The sequence below is a fragment of the Triplophysa dalaica genome, chromosome 14 (genome assembly GCF_015846415.1).
Source record: "Triplophysa dalaica isolate WHDGS20190420 chromosome 14, ASM1584641v1, whole genome shotgun sequence".
Classification (NCBI taxonomy): Eukaryota; Metazoa; Chordata; class Actinopteri; order Cypriniformes; family Nemacheilidae; genus Triplophysa; species Triplophysa dalaica.
The window spans coordinates 3197854-3225000 of record NC_079555.1 but is presented as its reverse complement, the minus strand read 5'-3'; the positions used below and the strand labels follow the sequence as shown (position 1 = coordinate 3225000).

Here is a 27147-nt window from a genome sequence, read left to right as displayed (position 1 = left end):
ATCTGAGACCATACTGAAATTCTGGAACTTAATATCTAACGACAAAGAAAGAAATCTTAATGCAAAAATCATTTTCATCAGACTGTTCATCAACAAGATGTGCTTGTTGTGTTCCTGTGTAGAGCATAGCGCTACTAAGTAAGGTTATGGGTTCAATCCCAGGGAAGACACAATGATAAAAAAGCCATGTATAAACTAAATGCACTGTAAGTCGCTTTGGATAAAAGCGTCTGCCAAATGTAAAAATGTAAATGTATGGATATTGCATCTACAATATGACGCAAATAAACCAAACCAAACCGGTCAATGGTCAGTGTCTAGACTGCAAGCCTTGTTTTGCAGAAATTGTAATTGTGCTGCTTCCAAGTTAGTTTAGGGTGAAACCCGCAAACGTTTGACAGAATGAAGGTGGCTATATAGCCGTGACTCTGATCTGAGTTTAGTTGTTCTGTAAGTCTATGTATGTTCTGTAGGTCTATGTATGTTCTGTGTCATATCAGTGTGTGTGTGTGTATGTGTGTTTTAAGCATTGAGCCTCTACTGCCATCTAGAGACTGGACTGGAATAACACACTGTATTGCTGCTCACAAATTATGTGAAAAGTTATGAAAGGAATACAAGAAACAACTGAAGTCAAAACAAGCACCGAATAAAAACTGCTTTTGACACTTAAAGTGATAGTTACCCAAAAAATAAAAATTCTGTCATCGTTTACTCACCACTTGTCGATTTAAACCGTTATGACTTTCTTTGTTCCGCGGACCACCAAATAAGATATTGTTAACCATGTTACCGTGTTCATGTTACCGTGAATGGTGTCCAGTGCTCTTCAGTTACCAACTCCCTTCAAACTATCTTCTTTTGTGTTCGGCGGAAGAAAAATGTCCTACAGGTTTGAAATGACGAGAGGGTGTGTAAATGATGACAGACTTTACATTTTTAGGTGAACTTTAAGCTGAGGTGGGTCAGAGCAGACATCATTTAGTTCAACAGAGCACAATTAACGTAAATCTATAAATAATATCCAATAACATGCAATTATTCTGTGTTAGAAGCTGTTATGGTTACTGCTGCTGTAATCAATTCAATTAATGTGTGAAGATGTGTAGCACACAATGTAATGAAACATGTTTCCAAAATGTGTGATTGATGTGGCGTGGAGGCCTAGACGAGACGAGACTAGAGATAGAGAGAGAGACAGAGAGGATTAATGACTGGAGTCTCACTGTCAAACTGAGACATTTCACTCCATTTGTCTTTTCTTGCCAGGCTGCTCAACAACAGTAAACAGGTCTGGCAGAGCAGTTTAAAGAACTGAACCCAGTCAAATCAATTACCCGCTATATCAGAGAAATAGACTCCAAACACACTAGACAAACAAAGCCACTCTTACAATCATTAGACTTTGTGTATATCAAATATCACCCTGTCAAATATTAGGGTAGAGTTGATCTCATAGTAAAAGACTTAGCTGGGAGAATAAGGGGGACTGTTCACGCAAAAATGATCTGACATTTACTCGCCTGCTTCAAACCTGTATGACCTTCATTCTTCTGCCGAACACAAAAGAAGATGTTTTGAATAAAGTAAACAGCGCCGGCACTCAATTACTTGCACCAATGCAAGTGAATTGGTGCCAGTTGACAACATTTCAAAATATCTTCTTTTGTGTACTGCAGAAGAAAGAAAGTCATACTGATTTGAAATGACATGCGGGTGAGTAAATTATGAAAACATTTTCGGGTGGACGATCTATGTAGCATTAAGCTACACACACAATGCACCCTGGGAGCTGGTTTACTGGCTATATTGAAATGTGCGTTCTCATCTCCCTTCACACCTCCTACAAGCGTTCAGTAGGTGTGAATGTGTTTCTGTAACTCAGTTTGTAGAGCATTGTGTTAGCAGTGTGAAGGTCATAGGTTTGATTCCCAGGGAACACATATACACTGATGGAATGCATAGCTTCAAGCTTTTGCATTGCTTGTGTTACTTTGTATAGAAGCGTCTGTTAAATGCATAAAGATGAGGGCTTGGTGTCAGTCAGCATACAGATGTTTGGCATAAAAACATGGCGGGGCACAAAGTGGTGCTAATGTGTTTGTGTGCATTGTCCTCGGGTCCTCGAGTTATGTGCACTCCACTGGCACATATTCAGCGCCACGGGGAACCTTCCTTTGGTCTAATGACCATTATATCAGTTTTTCACACTCCATTATCTCATCAAATTATCATAAACGCTAGACTTTTGTAAGTGTACCACAAATAAGAAATATGAGTAGTTGATGCATAACTCATAAACATATTATTCCATAGCCTAATGATACATATGTGACCCTGGATAACCAAGTCTTGTAGGTCAATTTTTTAAATTTAGATTTTTACACTATCTGAATAAATAAGTTTTCCATTGATGTATGAGTTGTTAGAATATGATAAAATCTGGCTGAGATACAACCGTTTAAAACTCAGGATTCTGAGAGTGCAAAAAACTAAATATTGAGAAAATTGCCTTTGAAGTTGTTATTCAGGTAAACTGTGGCAGGCCATCCACTCACAAAAATAAAGTTTTTATATATTTAAGGTAGAAAATTTACAAAAAAACTGCCTGGAACATGATCTGTACTTTAATGATTTTGGGCATAAAAGAAAAATCGATAATTTTGACCCATACAATGTATTTTTGTCTTTTACTTAAAAATGTGCCGTGCTACCTAAGACTGGTTTTGTCATCCAGGGTCACATATGATGTTATAAAAGATTTATATGCATTTATAATTTTATATAATTTTTAGATTCATTTGATTAAAAAGAAAATGTTGTGTTTTAATTTGATAAACTAAAGAATAATCAAAATACAGTTTTAAATACAATATACTGTAGCATCCAACATCACACAACAATTATTCAATATTTTCACATACCTGCTCTCCTTCTGAAACCTTGAATATCCATATTTTGTTATATTTATTTTTAGCAGTAAATCACTATTATTAGTCATTATCTAACCAATAGAAAATATAAACAGTCCTTGTCAACTTTGAAAACATAGTATATAATCATTTAAAACATACAGTGTTTTTCCTATTTCCTAAAATTTTAATGGTTTGAGAAGGACGGCGACGATATGTTTGAAATATTCCCTAACCCTGATCATAAATATAATTGACAGCAATATTGATGTTTGTCCTAATATTAACCTAATGTAATGTGTAATTACCGAATCACATTCATAAACATATTCAAAGCAAACGTCAATTCCAGATGGCGGTCCGACACCTATTTTATCAGAAGTGTGACTGCTGTTCTGTAGGACACGCTGTTTCACTCTTGTTAACCCGAGGCGTTAACCACACCAAATCATCTGTAATTGATCTAATCGATTCTCCACTGCTTAATTAGATTCTTGTCACTCCTAATGCATCAGTGATGTAGACCCTCGGGGTATGGAAGAGAGAGAACAAAAGAGAGAGAACATGGATAGATGAAGATTCTTTTAATAGCTCATAATACTGTCACCAGTCTTTACTCCGGTCATGTGATCACAATGTTTTTGTTTGTTGATTGTTTTAATGTTATTTTTATAATTGACGGCATGTGTTGAACAAATCAGAGAGGCTGTGCTTACGAAAATCCAATATGCGTGAAGTCCCGAAACGAATTATTAACTCATGGTGAAACAAAGAGCAAGATAAACCAGAAATGCATTCGCAGTTTCAAACAACGAAGTAAGATGAATAAAAGCATTTGCAAAACAAGCCAAGGTAATGGAAACAACAAATGCCAATATACTTCATAGCAGGATTTGATTAAAAAGGAAATGTGTTATGTTTGTATGTGTAAGTGCACTGTTTGTATATGTGTGTTGGCGGGGGCTTGATCGTGTCTACAGGCGGGTAACTGTGGCTCATGAGTAAGGAGAACAGATTTGTCCCTGCTGTTAGCGCTCATGATATCCATCTCCATGCATCTAGACAGATGGGCCGTGTGTGTGTGTTTGTTTGTGTGGGGCGGGGGTTTGGGGTGGTGGAGTTGGTCCGTCAGAGATCCAGAGGTCCATCTCTCATTTGTTGATGCTCTCCCCATCACTGATGGACTTCCCTACAAGACATGGATACAAATGAACATTGTCTTTTTCTTACTTTTTTGGCTTTAAAAGAATCTCTTTTGTCGGAGGACACACACAAAAACAGCTTTCTTTTCATTTAATAGCTCAAGAGAATTGATATTAGCATTTGGGCCAATCCCCTAATGCAGTTAAAGAGACTGCTGTGGAGTCGAGCAGAAGGACAAAAGCTCCCACCTGGACGATTTTATACTGTCTGCACTTTCACAGACGTTGCTTTTAACCGGATTGGCTCATCAGTGGAGCGGGAGGGTGATGGGGTGGCAGTTTGGTGGTGACCAGCCGGGGTGCTCCTGAGGGAGGCATGGTGCTGGAGTCTGACTTGAGTATTCTGTTCTCTCTTGTACCCAGCGATTACATCATCGAAGAGAAGAACGCTGTGCTACAGAAGAAAGAGAATGAGGGATTTGGCTTTGTCCTGCGAGGAGCAAAAGGTAAGATGTGATGTGTGGCTATGAACACCTGTGGCCCTTAATTTGCGTTTTTTTGAAAACATGTTTTACTCCATAGGATTACATCGTAAAACAGTCGCTAGCAGCTTCAAAAAGAAGTTAAGTCTGAACACGGCCCTATACTGTATTTGCATTTGTAGGAGTTACCTCTTCAGACGTAACATTTAAGGGAGGAGAGTATTTAAAAGAATCACTCAACGTGATTGTAACAAGGTTCAATAAAAGGAAGGAAGGAGGCGGGAACCGGCGAACATTTAAATAACTTTAGTCAAAATAAATAAACAACAATACGCAAGTAAATGGCTGGCAGTCACCTCACGGCCGACTGCCGGCCACAATAACATAAATACAAACGTCAACATATGTCCGGAGCCGGTCCTCTCTCGTCAGCAGTCCCGTCCTCTTATGCTCCCGATTTCCTCCGTGAGATATGCAGGACCGATGTGCGCACAGCTGATTCCAACTATCACTCACGCCACCGGCCCCGCCAAACGGCTCCCGTCCCGCCTTCCTCACCACAGTTGTATACTAAGGCCGATGCTCGTCATTGTACTGTTTTTTGCGGCTTTATTTAACGCCCAAAACGTGCACGTCTTAAACTGCATAACAGATGAAAGCGAGATTCAACTTCATGACTGTAATTATAGTTATGTCACTGTGTGATCTAGTAACCCTGATGTTTCATAGCACATTTAGCAATGATTCAGCAATAGTATTAGACAGTTGCGTTTGACAGCATAAATTAAAAGTTTCAACAGGGATTGTGTAAGAATGTGTGAGTAAATGTGCTTTGTGTGTGTTATTGGTGCCCAGTCTCTGGGGTGACACCATCCTGGGTAGGAGTTATGAGCTCCCTGTGCCATCTGTTACCCACATGGTGCATAAATATCAATCTTATGAATAATACTTGTTTTTTTAATATTGCATAAATGTTCTATGGTTTTCCTTGAATTTGATTTTGCCGTAGGATGTCAATGTGCTGCTAAGACAGTAGGTTTAAATGAGTACTTGCAGAACTACTTGTGTGTTTAACTTATTACTGCGAAGACATTTCCGCCAACAACATACACCTACGCAAACGTATGAATTCATGATGTCTTGACTAAAACAACAAATCATGTGACGGATTTTTAATTAGCCAAACTATATTCACTAAAATGTCCATTTAAGCCCACATGACTTTCTGATACAAAAAACAAAAGAAGATATTTTGAATGATGTGATAACCAAACAATTGTGGTCTCATTGACTTTCAATGTATAGACGAGTCATATACAAATTTGAGATTGAACAAATTATACCAATTTTTTTTTTGGCCGCAACGATCCATTTAACCGGCAGTTTTCAGGAAATTGTCTTTCAAATTATTATGATTCCTGGTCAGAAATGGATCAGAAATTTCCTTTTAGTTTGTCACAAAATAATGTTTAAAACAGTAATATCAATACCTATTCAATATAAATGTTTGTGTGCATTTAGCGGAGACTCCTATTGAAGAGTTTACACCCACACCTGCCTTTCCTGCGCTGCAGTACCTGGAGTCTGTGGATGTTGAAGGTGTGGCCTGGAGGGCAACGCTAAGAACCGGTGACTTCCTCATCGAGGTACATGATAAATTTCAAACCTGCTTTGCTCTGGTATTGCATAGTTTTTTATATAGTCATCTTTGCATTGTGTCCTCGAAGCCATATCCCCTTCCTGTTTTTCATCTCAAGCATGTCATTGAGCTGTGATGTGTGGACTCAAATGTAGGGATGGGGAACAGTGATGGTCTGTTTGTAATTGTTCTCGCAGGTGAACGGTGTAAACGTGGTAAAGGTGGGGCACAAGCAGGTGGTGTCGCTCATTCGGCAGGGTGGGAACCGTCTCTTGATGAAGGTGGTGTCTGTCACACGCAAGCCAGAGTCTGAGGAATCAGTCAGAAAGAAGGGTAAGAGATGTGTTCTCATCTAGCAGAACCTACTTTATGTCTGCTTTGTAGTTTTCTGATAAAAGCAATTCATATGTTGGCACGATTACATTTTTGTCATTAAAGTGATAGTTCACGAAAAAACTAAAAATCTATCATTTACATACCTGTACACATGTATAAAGAGAACATAATAGGAACAATGTTTGCAAGTTTCATTTCTGTGACATCATTGACTACCATAGTAGGGAGAATTAAAATGGTTGTCCAAGGTGCCCCAGAAATGTTTACTTTCCTAAACTCTTCATGTAATTTTGTGTTCAACAGAATTTAAAGAAGTTTTATTGTACAGAAAAAAATAACCGAATGCACACTGAATTTCATCTGCATTATCTTTAATATGCTGAATGATTGTTTTGTCTGTTTATTTTGGGCGGGGCTACTGGTGGCAGACACAAGCACTATTAAAGGCACAGGTTGCTAGGGAACCGATCTTGGATGCTCTGTACTGTCTGTGATGATCAGACACTAAGAGATCTTTCTTCAGGGTGCATCTAAAATCAAACAGGAGGAATAGAAATGTACCCGTGAGAGGAATGCTGCATTAGAGAAGCAAGTTTAAAGTCTAGCTGGTGGCAGGTTTAATGACCCTGTTTGTCAAAGAAGAAAACTTCAGGAATATTAACTAAATGACAGGGTTGGTTGTCACAGGAAAGTCTTATGAGTGAGCAAAAGTGCTAAAGTGGTTTCTGTGCAGATATGCCATGTAGACACATTTGTGCGGTTTCACACAATCAGTAATGTGTGGGTTATACATCAAGTTTTCGAATCCTTGTTAAGGGCCGCATATTATTCGCACATTAAATTAAAGCTAATTTTATTTATTTCAAACTTTATAACTACTGTAGTGTATGTGCATGCAATTCCTTCTACACTTTTGTATTGAAAAAAATGGCTAAACATTTGTACACTGTCATAAGACACATTATTATAATAATTTTTGCTGAAACAAACCACGCCCACCATGCTCGACGTATTGGTAGTTGACATTTAAACGTTTACAGCGGTTTACAGTGGTTTACAGCTTACTCTTGAGGTAAATTACCTGAAACTAAACAAGAAATGTGCATGTAACAGCTAAATGGACATCTGTCACTCAAGTGGCCACGCCCTTAATTATGCAGAATTTAAAGGCTTATTATAATCTAAACAGATGAGTAATAAAAAAATCAACCCACCTCATGTATATTTTGTAAATTCACCAACCTCACCATTTTGGTGCTGTAAAGTTGGCCATTTTAACTTGGGGCGCAATGAGCTCTGCCTCTAGTGGCCAGTCGATGAATTGCCGTTTTAGTCACTTTCCCTGTTGGTTTCAAGAGAGAGAGCGGAAGATTGCCCCCCTGGTTTAAACCCATGCGTCTAGCTAGCTCAATAGCGCACATCTCCCTCTCTTTTCATTTTTACTCATGTTTGCTGCATTGCAGACTCGCGCAACCTAATGGAGACGCAATGTTATTGAATACATTTAAAAACCGCCTACCGGGCCGGATGAAATTGCTTAAGGGGCCAGATGTGGCCCGCGACCATAGTTTGCCCACCTCTGGCTAACATATCAGTTTTGTCATGAGTAGGTGTTGCTGTAGCTCAACTCGGAGAGCATTGAGTCACTCATGCTGATAAAATGTATACTTTTTAATGCAATGCAAAAAAGAAGTCTTCAGTCTCCATGTAAACTAATTTCTTGGTTACGTCTGTAACCGTTTGGCGTTGTGTCGAGAACGACAGAAGGGGTTCGCCCTTGAGAACCAATCAACTCTGACTACTATAGAAAAGGCCAATGAAATTTGGCGAATGAAATTTGCATGCAGCATTCATTTACCTCTTGTTCTGAAGAGCCTGAGATCCTCTCACGACTGCAGCAGAATACGATACGTGTTTGTGGCATAAGGGACACAGCGTCTCATTCCCTCCATCAGGGAACTGAGGTTACAGACGTAACCAAGACGTTCCCTTTCTGTTGGTCTCTCGACGTTGTGTCGAGAACGACAGATGGGGTTACCTATGGAAAACGCCGCGACGGTAACAGGCCTGGGCGTGTCAGCTCGAAGCTTTCACGAAACTGTAACCTTCCAGTGTGGTGGTCGGGGGGTTCCAGAGCTTTCTTGGAGAAAGATGGGTACAGCCCTGACCGGTAACCTTTCACGGACGGAGGCCTTAGCTCTCTACTGGTGAGAGGCCGTCCGGCTCGGGTTTACACCGGGTAAGCGCAACTTCCTTAATTAGGGATGCGCTGCAGAGGCCACCTCCTACACGTGTTCCAGGCAGTTCAACACCGACTGGGCGCGTGCTGCGGACAGTCGCGCCGTCATGGTGACAGAGTTTAGTTCCATACCGAGAAAGAGGATGCTCTGCACTGGGGAGAGCTTGCTCTTCTCTCGGTTGACCTGTAATTCCAACCGATCTAGGTGCAGGAGCACCAGGTCCCTTTGTGTACACAACATATCTCGCGAGTGTGCCAAGATAGGCCAGTCGTCAAGATAGTTTAGTACCCGCACACCTTCCTCCTCTCAGGGAGATAGGGTGGCTTCCACGAATTGAATTTGTTTTGTTCATAGTCATGAGCGAAGGCTCTGAAGAACAAAAGGTAAACGTTGAGAGACCCACAGAAAGGGAACCTGAATTTTATCTTCAACTCCCACACAAATCCAGCCCTTAGTTGACCTGTGCCTGCCTTGAGTGGATGATGGAACATTATAGATAGTAAATAAGAATTCTTGTCGCAGATGATTTTATCCAAAGTGCTTCATAGTTAGCAATGAGATGGTTGAATAATCCTCCACAATTTACCTGGATTGGCAATAATAGTGATGTTAATAACAGTGCATTACACTGTAATACACATGATAAAAAATGTAGTGCCAGTATCTGGTTTACACTGACACAGTAAGTGGTGGTTTTGCACCCGTTTAACATTCTTTCCTTTAGAGACACATGTAGGAGTCACAGTATACTGGTGCACTGTCAGAAAGGATGTGTTAGATAACACAGTTTTTTGTTGTGAAATTTTAACACATTTCGTGTTGATTTTGTGTTAAAAAAAAGGGACAATACAAGGTTAAGTTAAAAGTATCACAAATTGCGATGTCCTTAACTGGACATGGAGATATGTTCAGATATGGACAGATTGTTTTTTAACACAACAGTTTTTGTATTGTCAATAACCGTGATATTAAAGACCACGATCAACGGTATTATCTTAATCCTCCACATGTGATAATATAGCAAATTATTTTGGACCCCTTAAACTTTTGCATGCGTCCTAGTTACAAACTCTCTCTCTCTCTCATATTTTGACTGTTAATAAATAAAATTGAAAGATGAATTTGACTAGTAGCATTATTCATTTATTAAAAAAGGCATTTCAATAGATATCGCGATAGTATCATTTTATTGAATTCTTTTGGCAACAATAACCGTGTAATGAAAACCTGATATTCGAGGTGGTCTTTATAGGTCCAGAATCCACATTTCAGCCAACCTCATATTATTCAAACCCTAGTCTCGTACTGAAGGTCTGGGAACTTTTGCCACTTTCATGACTGACAAGTAAAGCAACAAATCATGTTTCATTTTGTGCCGCGTGATGTTTGGAGTGACCGCAGTAAAAGCGCCGTGTACTGTACATTCACAAACGTGTCAAAAGTTAACAGTAACAACAATATACTTGTAATCCTTATAAGAATTTAACATTTAGTCATTCACAATGAATTTCTATTCCAACCTGTGTAAACATGACGGCTTACTTCTTCAATCAGGTGGCTAAAGCCCAAAGTATAGTTGAGCCATTCATGACATCATTTTCGACACGCCATCCGTACACCCCAATTCAACGCTTATTTTGTACCGGTACGCATGCAAAATAACAGTGAATTGGCCGAGTCCACTAGGTGACACGTTGCATGTGTCTTGCTCGTCCATCTGCACTTATCCGTGTTTGAGAATGCTTTAGAAGCTATGCGGACACTCCCAGAAATCCTGTGGAATTCCACCCTTCAGATGAATACTTCAAAGTTGCTGAAGTGTTTCCAAGAAAGTGGGCATTATGGATCAGACATTCAGCCAATGGTCCGTGGGCGTGACGTCTGCGGCCGAGACTATCCAAACCATAACCATTAAACTACCTGTTTCACCCTAAAATGTGATGGGTTGATAAGATCATCGTTGCAAGACCTACTTTCTGGTATCACGGACAGCTGCAAAGTTGGGGGTTTGTTATATAACTTCGAGCTTGCAAACTATCACACACTCAAACACTCATGTACACATTGCTGATCAAGTAATAATGGAGAGTGTCTGTTGTTAGTTTTGTGCCGATACCCTCCCACACACAAAATACACACACACGCGTACAAACTTAAACACACACTCTCTCACACACATAGATTCTCACAGTTTAGCTGCACAAACCCAGACATTGCTCCTGCCAGAGTTGCCATGGTTACTACAATGCATGTTTGAAGTAAGTATTGCATTAGCGCCTTGGTTTTTCTCTCGGTACCTCTCTCTCCATCTCCACTCCAGTCCACAAGATTGTTAGCTGAAAGACTGAGGAGTTTCCGCCGATGTAATCGAGACGGCACGCCTCTGAACTTGATGCCTCGCACTTGGCAGTTGCAGCATGCTTACGGATATAGCGACAGGTCCATTTCTGAAAGACGAAAGGAAGATTCAGTCATCGCGTCCTGGAAGAGTCTGTTCAAAGCAAGGGTTTTAAAAGAAGAAACATGACATGAAGGATTTCGGTAGATGCCAAAAGGCGGGCGTAAAGGATTTTTGCCAACCGAGGAAGGAAGCTGCGTTTTTACACGCACACAGGAGATGTCTAACGGCTGTTTGATTCTGAACATAAAGAGATCGTGAGAAGGAGAGGGTTTTATAGTCCTGTGGCAGTGTGGTGCATTCAGACCATCAGATGAAGATGGTGAAAAAGCGCTTGCAGCTGCAAGTGGGCAGCAGTCGTGAAGGCCCCTCGTCGTCACGCCACCCCATCTTCTCATCTGCTCCTTGTCTTTCTTCCACAGCACCCCCGCCTCCAAAAAGATCGCCCAGCACCACGCTCACCCTGAGGTCTAAGAGTATGACCGCTGAGCTTGAAGAACTAGGTAAGATGCCTTAAAATAAAACACACACTTGTTTGGGTCACGATGGTGTAGGACCAACTCATTTATGAGTGAGGTTGACAAGTTTCTCTAGATTGTTGTTTTAGGTTTGTTTTTTACGTAAACATTCAGATTTTAGTGAGCTGCTGTGTTGTGTGATTAAAAGCATCATAAACTGTCTTGCATCAAGAAATTGCATCACTATAGTATGAAGGGTCCCTATAGAGCCATTGAGACACTTCTTGGTGTGTTCTTTGTCTTTTACAAAAAAGGAATACATTTGCATAATCCATAAATCCGTTAGAATGTGAAAAAAAACACAAAATGACAACATATTACTTAAAGGACCAGTGTGTAATTTTTTGGAGGCTCTATTGATAGAAACGCAACATAATATACATAACTATGCCTTAAGAGGTGTAAAAAGATCTTACAAAATGAAGGATTATGATTTTATTACCTTAGATTGAGACATTTTTATCTACATACACCGTGGGTCCCCTTGCATGGAATCCGTCATGTTGCTTCCACTGTAGCACTAAACTGTCAAACTGCTCAACAGAGCGCTGTTCATAAATGCGTTCATAAAATCTTCATTGCAATAGAAGTGAAAACCTGACGACATCTTTTTTCATGTGTCAGCCGCCATAGTACTGTGAAAGGGAGGGGTGGAGTGAGCCTTTGGTTGCAATTCAAAACCTAACAGCTAGATGTCGCTAAATTTCACTGCCTGGTCCTTTAGGGGCGGCAATTCTTGTATTTAGTTTTACACAACTCTTGGTCTGTGAACAAAAACTAATATATATCACCTAGGAAATGTTTTGTGAACAATGACCCTATACCATTTTTAGCAGCTAAAATGTTCTTAAAAGTTATTTTAGTAACCTAGCAGATGGAGAACATTTTAAATTCACGGTTTCTCTTATGAAACGGTGCAAATCAATATCGATGACTCATCCTGCACTCCACATATTTTGGTCCAATAGATACTCTGCTTTGTCCCGACCCCTAATTTCAGTAAGTCAACATTCATGGCTGTGATTTAAAGTGAGAGTTCACCCCAAATTAATATTGCATGTTCATTTAGTCACCCATCTTGAAATGACAAGGGGGTGAGGAAACTATGACACAATTTCCATTTTTGGGTGAACTGTCACTTTAAATTACAGCTATGAATGTTGACTTGCTGTTTGGTTGTCAGTTTGCTTTCAAATCAATATGTCTCACCCAAACTTTGTTTCACAAGGAAATGGATTTTAAGATTAAAAATCTTTCCCTCTTTCTGTGACACTCTTTGTATTAACTGAACGATCTCTCTCTCTCTCTGTTGCCATTTGTTCTTTGCAAAACATTAGCTGTTTTCTCTTTCTATCATTTTTTGTCACTCTCTATCTATCTGTCTCTCTCTATTTATTAACTGTATCATATCCCTCCTGCTGCCATGTGGACTGTTCAAAACATCAGCGATCTCTCTCTCACAATCTGTGCTGAGTTTACTGAGTTCATTGCACACACGCACAAACACATTTACACTCATGAAACGCAGACGTTTGTCGCTGTGAGACATTAATAGAGAAGTGTTCTTTGCGTTTATTTCTTGCTCAGCCTCTGCCAGGAGGAGAAGAGGAGGTGAGTTACTCACAAAGAACTTTCACCAGTGTGTATTGTTCCAGCCATCTTCACTTTGCTCGTGATGGAGTTTAACATCCTTCCACTAGCTCTGTTCCAAAACTCGGTGTATGCAACACCAAAACAACATTTTTAGACATCATGTGTGCAAGACAACTAAGCAACCGTATGATAAAAGACAGTATTTATTTTTCCAATTTTTTTAAGTATTTGAATTAAAGGACCAAAATTAGTTTGTCCTATTTTTATTCTAATTACAGCGCTGTTGCACTGTTACTGGAATTGAGCTATTGTATCATAATACAGCTTTCATCATTGATAAAAAAAGGAACAATGCATTGTGATGTGGAAAGAGTCTGTGATGTTATTTCATATTCACCTTCATTATTGCATTTACAATATTGGATCAGATTAGAAGTGCTGTTAAATTTGTTGTTTTGTGTGTTTATTAACAGAACGGCTAGATGAGATTTTGGCCTCTCAGGAGTCAGCACTGAGGCCAAAGGTGGAATCGGATTATAGAGCAGCCACGGTAAAGCAACGCCCAACCAGTCGCCGGATAACACCAGCAGAAATCAGTGTAAGATACACACACAAACATGTCTAATGACACATCATTACGAATCAGTTATACAACCTCAAAAGAAGAAACAATTTCCCTGCTAAAAATGTCGACTTTGTTTAGCATGCATGTTCAGTTTTTGCATTTAAATGTGTTAACTAGAACAAATGTTTTGTTTCTGCTGAACCAATATGTTAAAATAATTTACATATTTAACTTTGATGCATAAAGAAATGATAATATAGTTTAAAATGTAATTACTTTTGCAACTTGGTATTTTTACCTTGTTTATTGTTTTTGGCGGAAATTGATACTTTTCTTTTTTACACCTGATATATTTATTGATATATTGATATTTAAAAAGGATAATTTTAAGATATTTTAATTACCGAGGACACTTCTTATTCCTTGTATCTTCTTAGTAAACTGGAATGATGGCTATTGTTTGTATGTTTATACTATATATATATATATATATATATATATATATATATGTATATATATATATATATATATATATATGTGTAGGATATAGCGATGCACCGAAATTTCTGCTGCCAAACATTTTCGTCCATCGATCTTTATTGTCTGAGATCAATAAAATGATAGTGCACCATATACTCTATAAGCTTATTGTATTAGCAAGAGCTGCTGAGTTTGACCAAACTTGTCTACTATTATGCAAATAATAATTCTTGAATGATTTTAGAACTACGATGTGTAGATGATTGGTAAAGGACGTTATATTTGTGTTACGAAGACCAAAGAAGAAGAATATATTTAGTAGTGTATTGAAATATGTTCTCTTTAAGTTTTGTGGTTTTAGTATATAAATAACATGCTACCGTGGGGATTATAGACTTCCGAAGTGGCTGTTCTGTCTAGGATTCTCTCACAAATCCCTAGGAATTTAAGAATAAGTCTTTGGGTAACCCAGTCTACCTGTTCACCAGCCAAATTTATTTAGTAAAGCTTTAAGAAATATACCAGCGACTGTAAAAGATGACCGACACAGCACTTGCAATCAAAATGATCACTTTATTGATAGTTCTTGCTGAATCTTCATATTGTTCGTGTTTGTGTATCTGTGCAGTCTCTTTTTGAGCGGCAAGGTCTTGCCTTTCACGGTGCTCTTCATCCGGCGCTGGAAAAAGCCCACATGCAGCTGCCCAAAAGCATGGCCAGAACCAAGTCTTTTGGTAATCCTTTTCAAATAATTTACAAAAAATGTCAGTTTGTTTAGCTTTATGGGTTTTTGGTCTCTGTGCTCCTGTTGCTGTGTATGTTCTTGCTTAGTTAGTAGAGCATTGCATGGCTTGAATGCCCTGGTTGCTTTGGTGATACGTGTCAGCCAAATGCATTAATGTGATATTTAAATGCCTCCTTGTTGATCATAAAATGTGAATGTATTGCAATTCTAATCTTAACCATAGTAGCATATTAAATTACAAGAAAAGAGAAAAGAGAGATTAAATCCCATAACACGGTTTCTTATCTGAGACTCGTCTGTAAATGTATAAATGATTTAAGCTCAATTTGTCTGTCTGTGCAGGAGCAACTGAAGAGGATCGACTTTCTGCCCTAGCAGCAGAGCACAGGTTTCCGCGGAGCTCCTCCATGACAGACAGCTTGAGAGACAGCCGCAGTATACCTCCCCCTCCCCAGACTGCTCCCCCGCCTCCCCCATCACTGTACTACTATGATACCGGGCCTCCACCTTCCTTCTGTCCACCCCCTCCCCCTGGCCGCATTCATGACCCCAGCCGCTCCAGTTTTAAACCGGGCTCCGAACCAAGACTGCACGCTTTGCCGCAGACAATGTCCGCAGAGATGTTTGAACCCCCACGTCACGCCTCCCACATGGACCGGCAGAAAAAAGCCCGCTCCATGATCATCCTCCAGGACTCCACCCACCTCCCTGTTGAGCCTACTGACATCCCGAGGCCAGGTGCCATTTCAACTCCACCCGAGAGGATCAAACGGAAAGGTAGAATCATTGATAACCCCTACGCCAATGTTGGTCAGTTTAGTGTAGGCCTGTTCACATCGCCTCCAAGCAAGCCGCAGCGGAGGAAGAGCCCACTTGTAAAGCAGCTGCAGGTGGAAGATGCTCAAGAGAGAGCCTCACTGGCACTGGCATCCTTCCATGCCAGAGAGCACTCTCCCTCTGGACGCCTAACTGCCCACCACACCAGCAGGGCCGAGTTCTACCAACAGCAGATGTTGCAGGAACGTAGTCAAGCTCAGGCTGGGGCATTGTTGAAAGGAAAAGGACCCTTCGCAGCCGCAATCGCAGATGCTGTAAAAGACCGTGAGCAACGTCTGGAAGAGAAGCGAAAATCCACAGTCTTCCTATCAGTGGGCACTATGGAGGGCAGTTCAGTCTCACCTCATGAAGCCCCCTCACTTACACCGTCCCGGTCTGTAGACGAACGGATGCTCACACGCGAGCTTGGTCAGTTGCCACCTCCTGCCTTGGCGTTGCGTCCCTCCCCTGGGGGAACCACCTTCATTCACCCACTGACAGGCAAGCCCCTGGACCCCAATTCTCCACTGGCACTTGCGCTGGCCGCAAGAGAACGGGCATTAACCTCTCAGAGTCAGTCCCCTTCGAGCAGCCCTGAGCCCAGAACTAAACATGACGCTGCTGGAGGGTTGCTGTATATAGAGACTCAGACCAAAGAGGCTGAGCGCTCTGTGGGTGAAGGGAATTTTGCCTCAACCCCCTTTTCCCCTGGAACAAAAAGAACTTATGACCCCTCCATCCCTACAAGCAAGATTCAGTGGGGGAGTCCCTTAACCACAAGAAAAGAGTTAGAAAAAAAGACAGAAAGAAAGGTTGAGGACAAGAAGAGTATGATCATTAGCATCATGGACACATCCCAGCAGAAAACCGCTGGCCTTATCATGGTTCATGCAACGAGCAATGGTCAAGCTATTGTACCCAGCCCAGAGCACAGCGCCCCTTCTCCTAAGGGGGCTTTGTCAGAAAGTCCAAGACCCATGTTGGCTGAAATAAAGCGTGCTAAGTCCCCTGGTCCCGATGGTTCTTCAATATCCACCCTGACTCCAACCACCACTCCAACCTCTCAACCAAAACCTAGCCCGTCCTCAGATAAAACCTTGGCTCAGGGTAGTTCTGAGGAGGATGTGGAACCCTATACGGTTACCTTACCAGCTGCCATACTCTCCTCCAGTGATGAGGAGACGCGCGAGGAGCTTCGCAAAATTGGCGTTGTTCCTCCACCAGATGAATTTGCCAACGGCCTTCTTGCAGCGGCAGCTAGAAAAGCGGCACCTCCATTGGCAAAGACAACTCCCGCAGCCCCGCACCCTGCCCTAACAACGGCTGGTGCCGCAGCAGCACAGGTCTCAGCAAGCAGCAGCCCGCAAGCAGCCTCAGGGAAGCCGTCTGAGTCCCACCTGGGCCCAGAGTCTGCTGCTGACTCCGGTGTGGAAGAGGTAGACACTCGAAGCTCCAGCGACCACCACCTGGAGACCACGAGTACCATCTCCACGGTCTCCAGCATGTCCACACTGTCCTCGGAGAGCGGCGAGCCCACGGACACCTACACCACCTACGCAGATGGCCAGACGTTCATTCTTGATAAGCCGCCAGTGCCTCCAAAGCCAAAGCTCAAGTCCCAGCTCAGCAAGGGCCCGGTGACGTTCAGGGACCCCCTGCTCAAGCAGTCATCTGATAGTGAACTGCTCTCGCAGCAGCATGCAGCTGCGCTGGCTGCTGCTGCGGGAGCCTCAGGCCCGGCCAGACCCCGCTACCTCTTCCAGAGACGCTCCAAGTTGTGGGGGGACCCCGTGGAACCCCGTCCGCTTGCAGGGGCAGAGGAAGGCAAGCCCACTGTGATCAGCGAGCTCAGCTCACGGCTGCAGCAGCTGAACAAGGACACACGGTCGCTTGGGGAAGAACCGCTCGGAGCTTCGCTTGACCCCGGGAGGAAATCGCCAGTGGTCGGTGCGAGGTAAGGAACAAATCCTTCAGCTGAACTGATTTTCACATTTTGGTTTTGTGTAAGTTTGCACCATTATTTGGAGAATGCGAAAGGGAATTATTATAACTGCAAAGATACGTTCCTCACACAGTTGTATTGCTTAAGGAATAAAATATTTAAAACCTACAGTTTGTCTGAATTTATTATATGGTGTTAATTATGCTAATAGAAATTAGCATAATTACATGCTTGGACCTGGTAAGCATTACAACCAGCAAACATCTTGCCTATAAAAAAATCCACATTTGGTAATTTATTAAATCAATAAGAGTTCGTGTTTAACATGCTTTCTTCATTGAGAAGTTTGGAGCCCCAGAGCTATGTCAACATTCACGACCACTGGTAAGTAATGTAGAACTGCCTTAGGCCAGTCTCCTAGCTAAACCATGTAGGTAGACTCTAGGTAGTCTAAAGTAACAATACAAGTCTTTCTGTACTTTTAAGGCACCATTTGGAGTACCTTAAATGTCTCAGTGGTGGAACCCTCTTACCAAATTAACTTATAGATACCCTCTTTAGAAAGAAACGATAACTTTAACATTCAATTAAAGTTCCTCAATATTTTCCTTTAAGGTTTACTGAAGGACCTGTTATCGTCATGAGAGTTCTTACAGAAACTAAAAGGGTTTCTTCATGCACAAATGGTGCCTTGACAGTGTTTTTATTTTTCAGTGAGATAAGTCGTTCCAACAGACATTACCAAAGCCACTGGAATATTTTCTGTTGTTTCAAATGAGGGCTCAATGGACAATGCTTATTTTTTCGTCAAGCTATGTGACGTTTTACTTATAAACCGCTAAAGTCCTTTATATCCCAACAGATGTGAAAAGGACACGGAAGACAGTAAACCTTAGCTTTTAGCCACTAGGGTAAATCAAATGTCATTCTTTTTATTTCCTATTCTTTAACAATCCACTAATGTCATATTGTTCAATCACTCTTGCTAACATTGTTCTGGGTTTTATAAATCACTTCTCAGGTTCTGTTTCCTAGTTCACCCTGGCAAATATCCAGAGAAGCTCTACCTTGAAATAAATGTCACGGCCTGTATAAACCAAATTTGGAGTCGTGTCATCTTAATGAAATAAAACCAAACTTCATATTCCAACGCAAATGGGTTTTCTTTTCAATTTACAACCATTATGATTAAACAGACATTTGACCATGACAACTTTTTAAGTATGTGACATAAATTGAATTTCATGTTGCCTTTGGGTGTTTACTAGGTAACAGATGGCCTGAGGGCATGCGCCATCTCAACCTTTGAGCTTTTGCCTTTTTGTGCGGCCTGCTGCTCTGTGCCATTTTTGTAGCAGTATGTATGTTTACATGTGACTGAGAGACTTGTTAGTTTGAGACATTAAGACTTAAATTGGACTCTTGTTGAGTCACTACAATATATTTCTTACTTTTATTTATTAACCAATAAAAGGTTTTTCCAAGGGAATTTATGTTAAATGACATTGTGTACAACGACGCTGAAAGATAACGATAAAATCCACGTAACCATCTCCTTATATAACCTTCATTCCTCTCAGTCTTGACAGCCTGTTGTCACTTAAAAGTTTTTTTTCCATTCAGACATACTGCGTAAGCTTTACTGTGCTCACTTAGCCCCTCATTCTGTAGTTGTGTGACACTTCATCTTTAAATTGTGCTGACACAGTGTTCAGTCCGGCTTCTTCTTGGGACAAGCAGTTGCTTTCATGTAGTTTTATGTATTGTTTATTTTTCATGCATATTTGTTTGGTTTTATTTTATGTTATTGCATTTGACCAGAATAACACCTTACCCCAGACACAAGATTTCTGAAAAGAAAATAAGCTTTGTTTAATAATAACATCAATTAAAGTAAATTGTTATTGATAGCATCTGTATACATTTGTGTTTGAGTAAGCTGGGGTTAGCTGCGCTCTGGTCTGTGTCGCTATGCGTTAAGTTTGCATTTGATTGATATTGTTGAGATTGTTTAAGTGTGTGCTGTTTGTTTTTTGTTCTGTCATGGACTGATGCTAACCGACCGCTCTCTCTCTCTCTCTCTCTCTCTCTCTCATTGCCCTCTCCCTTTCTCCGTCTCTCACTCTCTCTCTTCTCATTCTCTCTCTTTGCATGCTACGCTGCTCTGTCTAGAACTGAATCTAGAACTGAATCTGAGGCTAAGCCCAGAAGAGCCGGGCACCTGTGTAAGTGCGCATGAATCATCTCATCTCTCTTTTTTTCGGTCTGTTTCCACATCTCTGAATCAAGCCCTGGTCGTCATCCTCCCTCATGTACTGCCATGTGCTAATTTGGCCCCGCCTCCCTGAGACCCTCAGCTTATCCATGCTTTTCATCGGATTCTGAGTTTTACTCAATCTTTACATGGGAAAAGACGGGAAAAGACGGGGAAATTTAAGCATCGGGCTCTGATGTCTTCTGTTCGCTGCTTCTACAGGCATGATAGATGATAGTCAGAGCCTGCATCCATTTTGCTAAATATATTCTGTCTATTTTATCTGGGGCGCATAAACATGGCTGCCTAGGCTATTTTCGTTCATTTTTCAATATACTGCTTGAAGCTTCCTGTGATTGTTGCTGCACAAAAAAAACATAACAAAAAAGTGCTTTGTCTTGAAGGTTAGTTCACCCAAAAACCAACAAACAAAGATATTTTGAAGAACGTCAATAACCAAAACAACACACGGCCCGATTGACTTCCATTGTAAATACACAAAACCACAGACATTTCTCAAAATATCTTGATGCTTTGTTTTTATGTAAACTGTCCCTTTAAGTAATTTGAAGGTTGAGATGCTATGCATGTCTCAGTTTCTGTCGTCTTCTGTGTTTGCATGTTGCATGTAAAGATGTGCTTTCAATGCTTTGCTGTAGTGTTGTTTGTGCAGTTTTTACATTGTTTTTTTTTTACTCGCAACACCCAAGTCATACATAACATTAGTCATGACCGCAGGGCTCAGATCATGCAAGACAGGAGCAGGTTTCTCTTGCATTACATCTATCAAGTAAAACACACAATCCTGAAAAGCTCAATAAATAAATAAAAGTGATTTCAAGAGATAAAAAAGAAAATCTGTAATCATTTATTTACCGTAAGGTCTTTCCAAACCTGTCAGGCTTTCTTTCTTCCGCAGAACACAATAGAAGATATTTTGAAGAATGTTGGGATCCAAACAAAGTTGCCCCCATTGACTTCTATTGTATGGACACAAAACCACAGAGACATTTCTCAAAATATCTTCTTTGTGTTTGACAGAAGAAAGACTCAGGTTTCAAACAACATGAGGGTGATTCAATGATAACAGATTTTTTTAGGAATCAGTGTTTTGGTTTATTGGAGTGGCTTGAGAAATTTTAAATAAGCACATTTAATAACAGCCACCCACAATAAGACCAATTACATGTATTATGAAAGATAAATAGGATCAGCTTTGATTTCACAGATTTTGACTGACTGAATTCTAAACAGTTAAATTAAGATTCAGAAAGTAAGATCTGTTTTCTGTCCATTAAACCCTTGATCACTCGTAAACCGTCTTTGCCCTACAGTGCTGTAACATCTTCACACTTCTAATGTTACAGCTTAACGCATTAATGACACAATAACATTAGTTTAATGCGTTTGTCATCTAACTCAAAGCTTAGAATAACATAGCTAATGCTGTTACTACAGCTGGGGGAGAAAGAGCCACTGAATGGAATTAAATTGAGTGTCTGGGCTGGTGCTTGCTGTGTTTTCTCTAAAACCCCTCTCTGGTCTCTTCCCGTCTCTTTTCTTCTGTTCTGTTCTTTCAGACTCTTCAGCAGTTTAGGGGAGCTCCACACCATCTCTCAGAGAGGCTACGGCACCACCTACACCATCAGACCGGGTAGCCGCTACCCAATGACCCGCCGGTCCCCAAGTCCTGGTTCCCCAGACCGCTCCGATCCCCTGGGACCCATCCGTGCTTTCGGACTGGCCACCTCGCCCACCACACCTCCCACCATCCTCAAGTCATCTAGCCTTAGCCTCCCTCACGAACCGAAGGAAGTGCGTTTCGTCATGAGAAGCTCCAGCGCACGGAGTCGCTCCCCCTCGCCCGCCCCTTCCCCGGGCATGCCCTCACCCCTGCTCGCCCTGCGGCCGTTCCATCAGAAGCCCCTCCACCTGTGGAACAAATACGATGTGGGCGACTGGCTGGGCAGCATTAATCTGGCCGAACATCAAGAACGGTTCCAAGAGCACGAGATTGAGGGTTCCCATCTGCCTGCTTTGACCAAGGAGGACTTCGCAGAGCTGGGCGTGACTCGCGTCGGACATCGCATGAACATCGAGCGGGCTCTTAAACAGCTCCTGGAAAGTTGACCGTGCGCCTCCCTCTGTCAGTAGTTAGTCGTTTTTATTATTTATCTTTCATTTTCGAAATCGCATCATCGGCGGAGTGGGAGTTGGATCCATGCCATTTTTGTAGCAGTCTTCTAAGCCCCTCCCCACTGCCAGCGGCCAATCACAAGGGTGTTTGAACACTTTAGGCTTTGTTCACACTGCACACAAATCCGATTTGGTCAGATCCATTATTTTTGTACATTTAAAAACTGATATGTCACTTGAATTAGTGATTTAAGTGACATCCACAGCAGTTTCTATATTAAAAAATTGGTTTCTTCTACAATAACTGGAATTCAGTCTTTGCTGTGTATTTTACATGTTTTTTACACAACCTGTTTCCAGAACTGCAACAATACACGTTATACTCAGAATGAATGAGTGACACTTTATGGTGTTTTTACACTTTTTATCCCAAATGATGAAAAAATATGTTAAATCTGGCGTTTTGCTGTTCACGCTACAAAAATGAAATGGATACAGTTATAAACCCCGAATCTGATTTTTGCTGCCTGTCTGAACAAAGCCCATCTGGGATATCTCTACTCCACTCTACTATGTTACTATCGAACACCCATGAATCCCCTAGCTTTATTATCCAGTCATTTCTTTGGAACGCAGAAGGGATGCTGTTGAGAAATAAAGGAAGTTCAGTTGCCTTTCAGAGTATTTTTTTAGAAGCGGATGAGCAGAGTAGGCGTGGCCGTGTCTTCTCTGTCTGCTGCCTGCCCCCTTCTGGCTGAGGGACGTACTACACCCGGAGAATGTTTAACCAACACTAGTGGCTTTTTTCATAATCAGACTCTTCCTTTGGCTTTCCAAAGGAAATATGACGTTAGATAGAATATCTCAATGTATTTAAATAGCTTTGAAAATGGGGAGAGACAGCAACAAGAAAACGGACCGTGCAAAACTGCACCTGTCTCTCCACCTAGATGATTTATTCCACCAATAATTTACTCATTTTTACCAATTATATACATATATATTTGACAGAAAAAGTATATAGATATATGAATATAACAATTTTGTCATAAATATAAAACTTATATATGATATTATATATAAAGACAAAAAACACTGAAAACGATTTTTTTTTGTATATCTTTTTGGTTGGACTGTAGCATGAAACGTTACATCACCATACGGAATGACGGTTGATTGGTTTGTTCAATTTGCATTGTAACCACACCCCACTATTTTTTATTTTGGTTGTTGGTATTGTCTGTTACAATTTTACGGAACACGGGCTTCCCTCTTGAACCGAAGCATCTCACAGCGGGTTGACTTTTATTTATGTTTAGCTGTTTTCTTTTACCTAAACACATTAACCGGTGTGGTCATTATGTTTTGACATTTTTTTTACACAAAAAGCATTCCTAAAACAGTAATACACTCTCATGCACACAACCACACTGCTTTCCTGTACAAATTGGAATCTGCTGAATTTAAGGTCTATTCACAGTCTTCTTTATGGGGAATAGTTCAACCAAAACTCTCATTTAATCTCAATTTTGGCATTGCAAGCCTGTTTTCATTTTTGTTTATGGAGCTCAAAAGGGACACATTTTGTGGTTTTTCTTTTACATGTAATCACAATGTATAGAGTCTGAAGCTTTTGGGAGCATTAAAGGATGCGAAAGCACCCTAAAAGTATAGTCCAATAACTACACTAACATTTAAATTAAATTTTACTAAATTTTACCGTCTTAAATTTTCAAGCAAAATTGGATTAACTAGTCATTTTAATTTATTTATTTAAAATTTGATGAGTAAATTTTCATGATTTAAAACATGTAAAAACTGGTAGAAAAACAAGTATTTAAGATTACTTGCTACGCCAGTTTTGTAATAAAAAATTTACATTACACAGTAACTCTGTATATTTAAGTCATACACTAGTTTTGTGTAAGAAATAGACCAAAATACATTTAATTATTATTAATGGTATTATTATTATTATTAAACATTATTTCTCTTTTGCTTCACCCCACTTGCTATAAAACAAAAGGTAGTAATGTCCTGTTTGTGATAATGTATTTTTAAGAGTCAGATCTTTTTATTAAATCATTGATTCACTTTCAAACAAGAGCCTAAAAAGCTTTAGTCCCTGTTAAATGTGATTGCGTGAAAAAGAGCCACATCATACGCAATCGCACAATTTCTTTAAAACATAACATTTGTGAATGACATCATAGAATTTTTGGGTGAACTTTTCCTTAAATCTGGCAATCCGCAAACCTTGCAATAAGTGTGTGTGTGAAACAAACAAGCGTGTGAAGCAATGTGTGTGATGTGTGTGCATGAAAGGAACACTGTGGGATTAGAAGTATCACTAATATTCCAGTTTATCTGATGGTACCGACTGGTGTTCGACATGTCATACAGAAAGCAGAATCTAGAATTGTAAAAGATTTTCTGAGCCATTATATGGCCTGTATGTTAATCTGCTATACGCACTGAAACATTTGGCTTACTTGTTTTGGCCAGTTTTGTTTTATTAGATTTTTTTCTTCATAGGTGGATTTGGTAGCTCGTGAAAAATGATGCTTAGAAGAATTTTTATGAATTAATTTAGAATGAATTTTAGAATGATGTTATTTAAAAGATGAAGCTGAGGACAAAAGACTCAATGAAAAAAAAGTTTAAAAATAGCCCAGAGATCCTACAGCTGTATATATGGTCAAATGACTAAAATAGTTGCTTTTTATATCAATCACAAGCAATGTATATACAATAGTTTTCATATAAATTTGTAAAAATCAAAAAAGATATAGATCTATATATGAATGTTTGGCATATATGCATAGTTAACCACCTGTCGAAAAAGGTGAAGATTTTACTCTTTTTATGGAGTTTGGGGGTGATTTGCACAAAACAAGGTGCTAGCATTTCAAGTCATTTCCATCTATCCAAATTATCCCTCCATTAGGGCAACAAACACATAAGGCCAAGGTCGTTTAACACGCATACAATCATCATAGTTCTGTCCACCACTGCTCCTCTTTAGCTTTGTGCGTGTGTGTCCAAACCAGACTGTGAGGGCAAAAAAAGTCATAAACAGACATTTGAAAGTGTTCGCCTGAAAAATCAACCCTTATGTCATTCCTAACCCGTTTGACTTTGTGGAATATAAAAGAAAATGTTTAGCAGAAGCTTGTTCATTATCTACAATTAAAGGGGATGGGAACGAGGGACAGCTGTAGTCACCGTTCCACACCTTTGTTGTGTCCGATTTCGTGGGAATTATGCTAGAAATTGTATGTATTCCAAGCAAGAAATACGTGTTTGGAGTGACATGAGGGTGAGTTTTATTTTTGCGGTGAAATGTCTCTTTAAGAAATCACTATTGCTCATCTCTTGTCTTGTTTTAAAGGCCACATGATTTGCATCCGAAATCAGAATAGCCTCTTTCTGTTATAAGAGGAACTCCCAAATGTATTTGATTATCACTGGGTAATAAAGCCGTTTCTATAGCGACCATGTTGCTTCAGAGCCACACAGCTTGTTCAGGGTAGATGCCATATTTGATTTGACACTGGTAACTAACTTTTGTAGAATTAAGTCACACCGAACAGATATACTGCTGGCATTTTATTATACCTTTGAATAACCAAAACCACTGCAGATTTAGATCTGAAAGATTCACTCCGATATAAAGAAATCACATTATTTATGTTACCCAATGTCCTCTTTGATTCTAGATTATTAAATTATGAAATGCATTTTCCACAAATTCCCACAGCCTCGGTTTGATTTGCTTTCGTATTTGAATATGGCATTTATTCTGAAGGTTTATCTGTTCATCCTGAACTCAGAACCCTGGCCCAAGTTATTCTGATCCTGCAAGTAATCGATTACCTGTTAAACAGTGATCTGAGGATGGTGAAAATCTTTGTTTAAACAATTCTGTCTCTTTGACTCTACAAGGGCTTCAATAAAGATGTTAAGGGGACGTTTGTGGGCGGGCCTTTAAGATAACTGTGAATTATATGTCCTTTGCTGCAAACCAGCCCTGAATCTACTCTTCCCATCTCGTTTGTTAGATCTGGAAAATACAAAACAAACCCATGGATTAAAGGATGAAAAGATACATGCTCGGTGACCGTTTCATATAAAATCACGAATGTGAATCGAGAAATGAGAGTGTGTGTGCATTTGTGTGCATTGTCTCACCTAACACTGCATTTCTGAGCCATATGTACCACAGATTTTCTCAATTTCTCAAATAACTTGCGAGCTGTGATTATCATTGTGTACCATTCACTCATACTTTCATATTTCGTAATATTGATGCTACATTTGAGTTGATTACAGAGTGATTGGTTGTTTTAGCAAGATGAAAGAAATGAAGAAGAAATTGAACAAACGTGCCAAAAAGTAACGACCTTTTTAACTTTTCTTCAAGGGTCTTTAGAAAACTACAAGCTGTTAGAATCAGCACTATGGTGCCACCTCCTGGAAATCTTGAGCCCCTTTTTTCTTCTTGATTTCTTCATTTTCCAAATGAAACATTTCTACGTGTTTTAATGTTTTTCGACTATTACACCAGCCCATATGCGGTCGGGTGTAAGTGGGATTTCACAGGTATTTTCGTCTCTGGATATGTTTTGTTTGGTTTAAATGACTGTAAGTCAGTTAATGACTGACTGCACGTTTGATGGACACGGTCCCTGACCTTTGCCCTTTACGCTCCCCAATGTAGCGCAGACATTATGGGGTTCTGAATATGTCAAGAGAATTGAGAAATTGCAAATGGTTTCTTTGTAATTTTATTACATTTACAACCAATGGCAGGACGAAACATGAAATAAAACACATCATTCACATGACTATGTTCTGTAGGGTTGTCAATCTTGTTTTCTGACTAACAAAAGCACAATAAAATGGGAAGAAATGCAGCATATGCTGCTGTAATGAGATTTGTTTTCTGG

At 40.2% G+C, this 27147-nt stretch overlaps 1 protein-coding gene across 9 annotated transcripts in view; it reads left to right on the top strand.

Moving 5' to 3' along the window:
* Positions 1-27135, top strand: part of shank3a (SH3 and multiple ankyrin repeat domains 3a) — a 190491-nt gene extending 163356 nt beyond the window's left edge. For 4 of the 9 annotated variants that reach the window (XM_056766772.1, XM_056766775.1, XM_056766777.1 and 1 more), the window contains 9 exons: positions 4478-4560; positions 6058-6182; positions 6373-6508; positions 11572-11652; positions 13255-13278; positions 13734-13858; positions 14934-15039; positions 15393-17820; positions 21643-27135. In XM_056766772.1, the coding sequence (XP_056622750.1) occupies positions 4478-4560; positions 6058-6182; positions 6373-6508; positions 11572-11652; positions 13255-13278; positions 13734-13858; positions 14934-15039; positions 15393-17820; positions 21643-22192 (3658 nt within the window). In that variant the 3' untranslated portion in view covers positions 22193-27135. Of the gene's footprint in view, positions 1-4477; positions 4561-6057; positions 6183-6372; positions 6509-11571; positions 11653-13254; positions 13279-13733; positions 13859-14933; positions 15040-15392; positions 17821-18670; positions 18720-19980; positions 20034-21642 lie in introns of all 9 variants that reach the window. The other 5 variants (XR_008908896.1, XM_056766776.1, XM_056766779.1 and 2 more) reach the window with 5 other exon arrangements.
* The last annotated feature ends 12 nt before the right edge of the window (positions 27136-27147 follow it).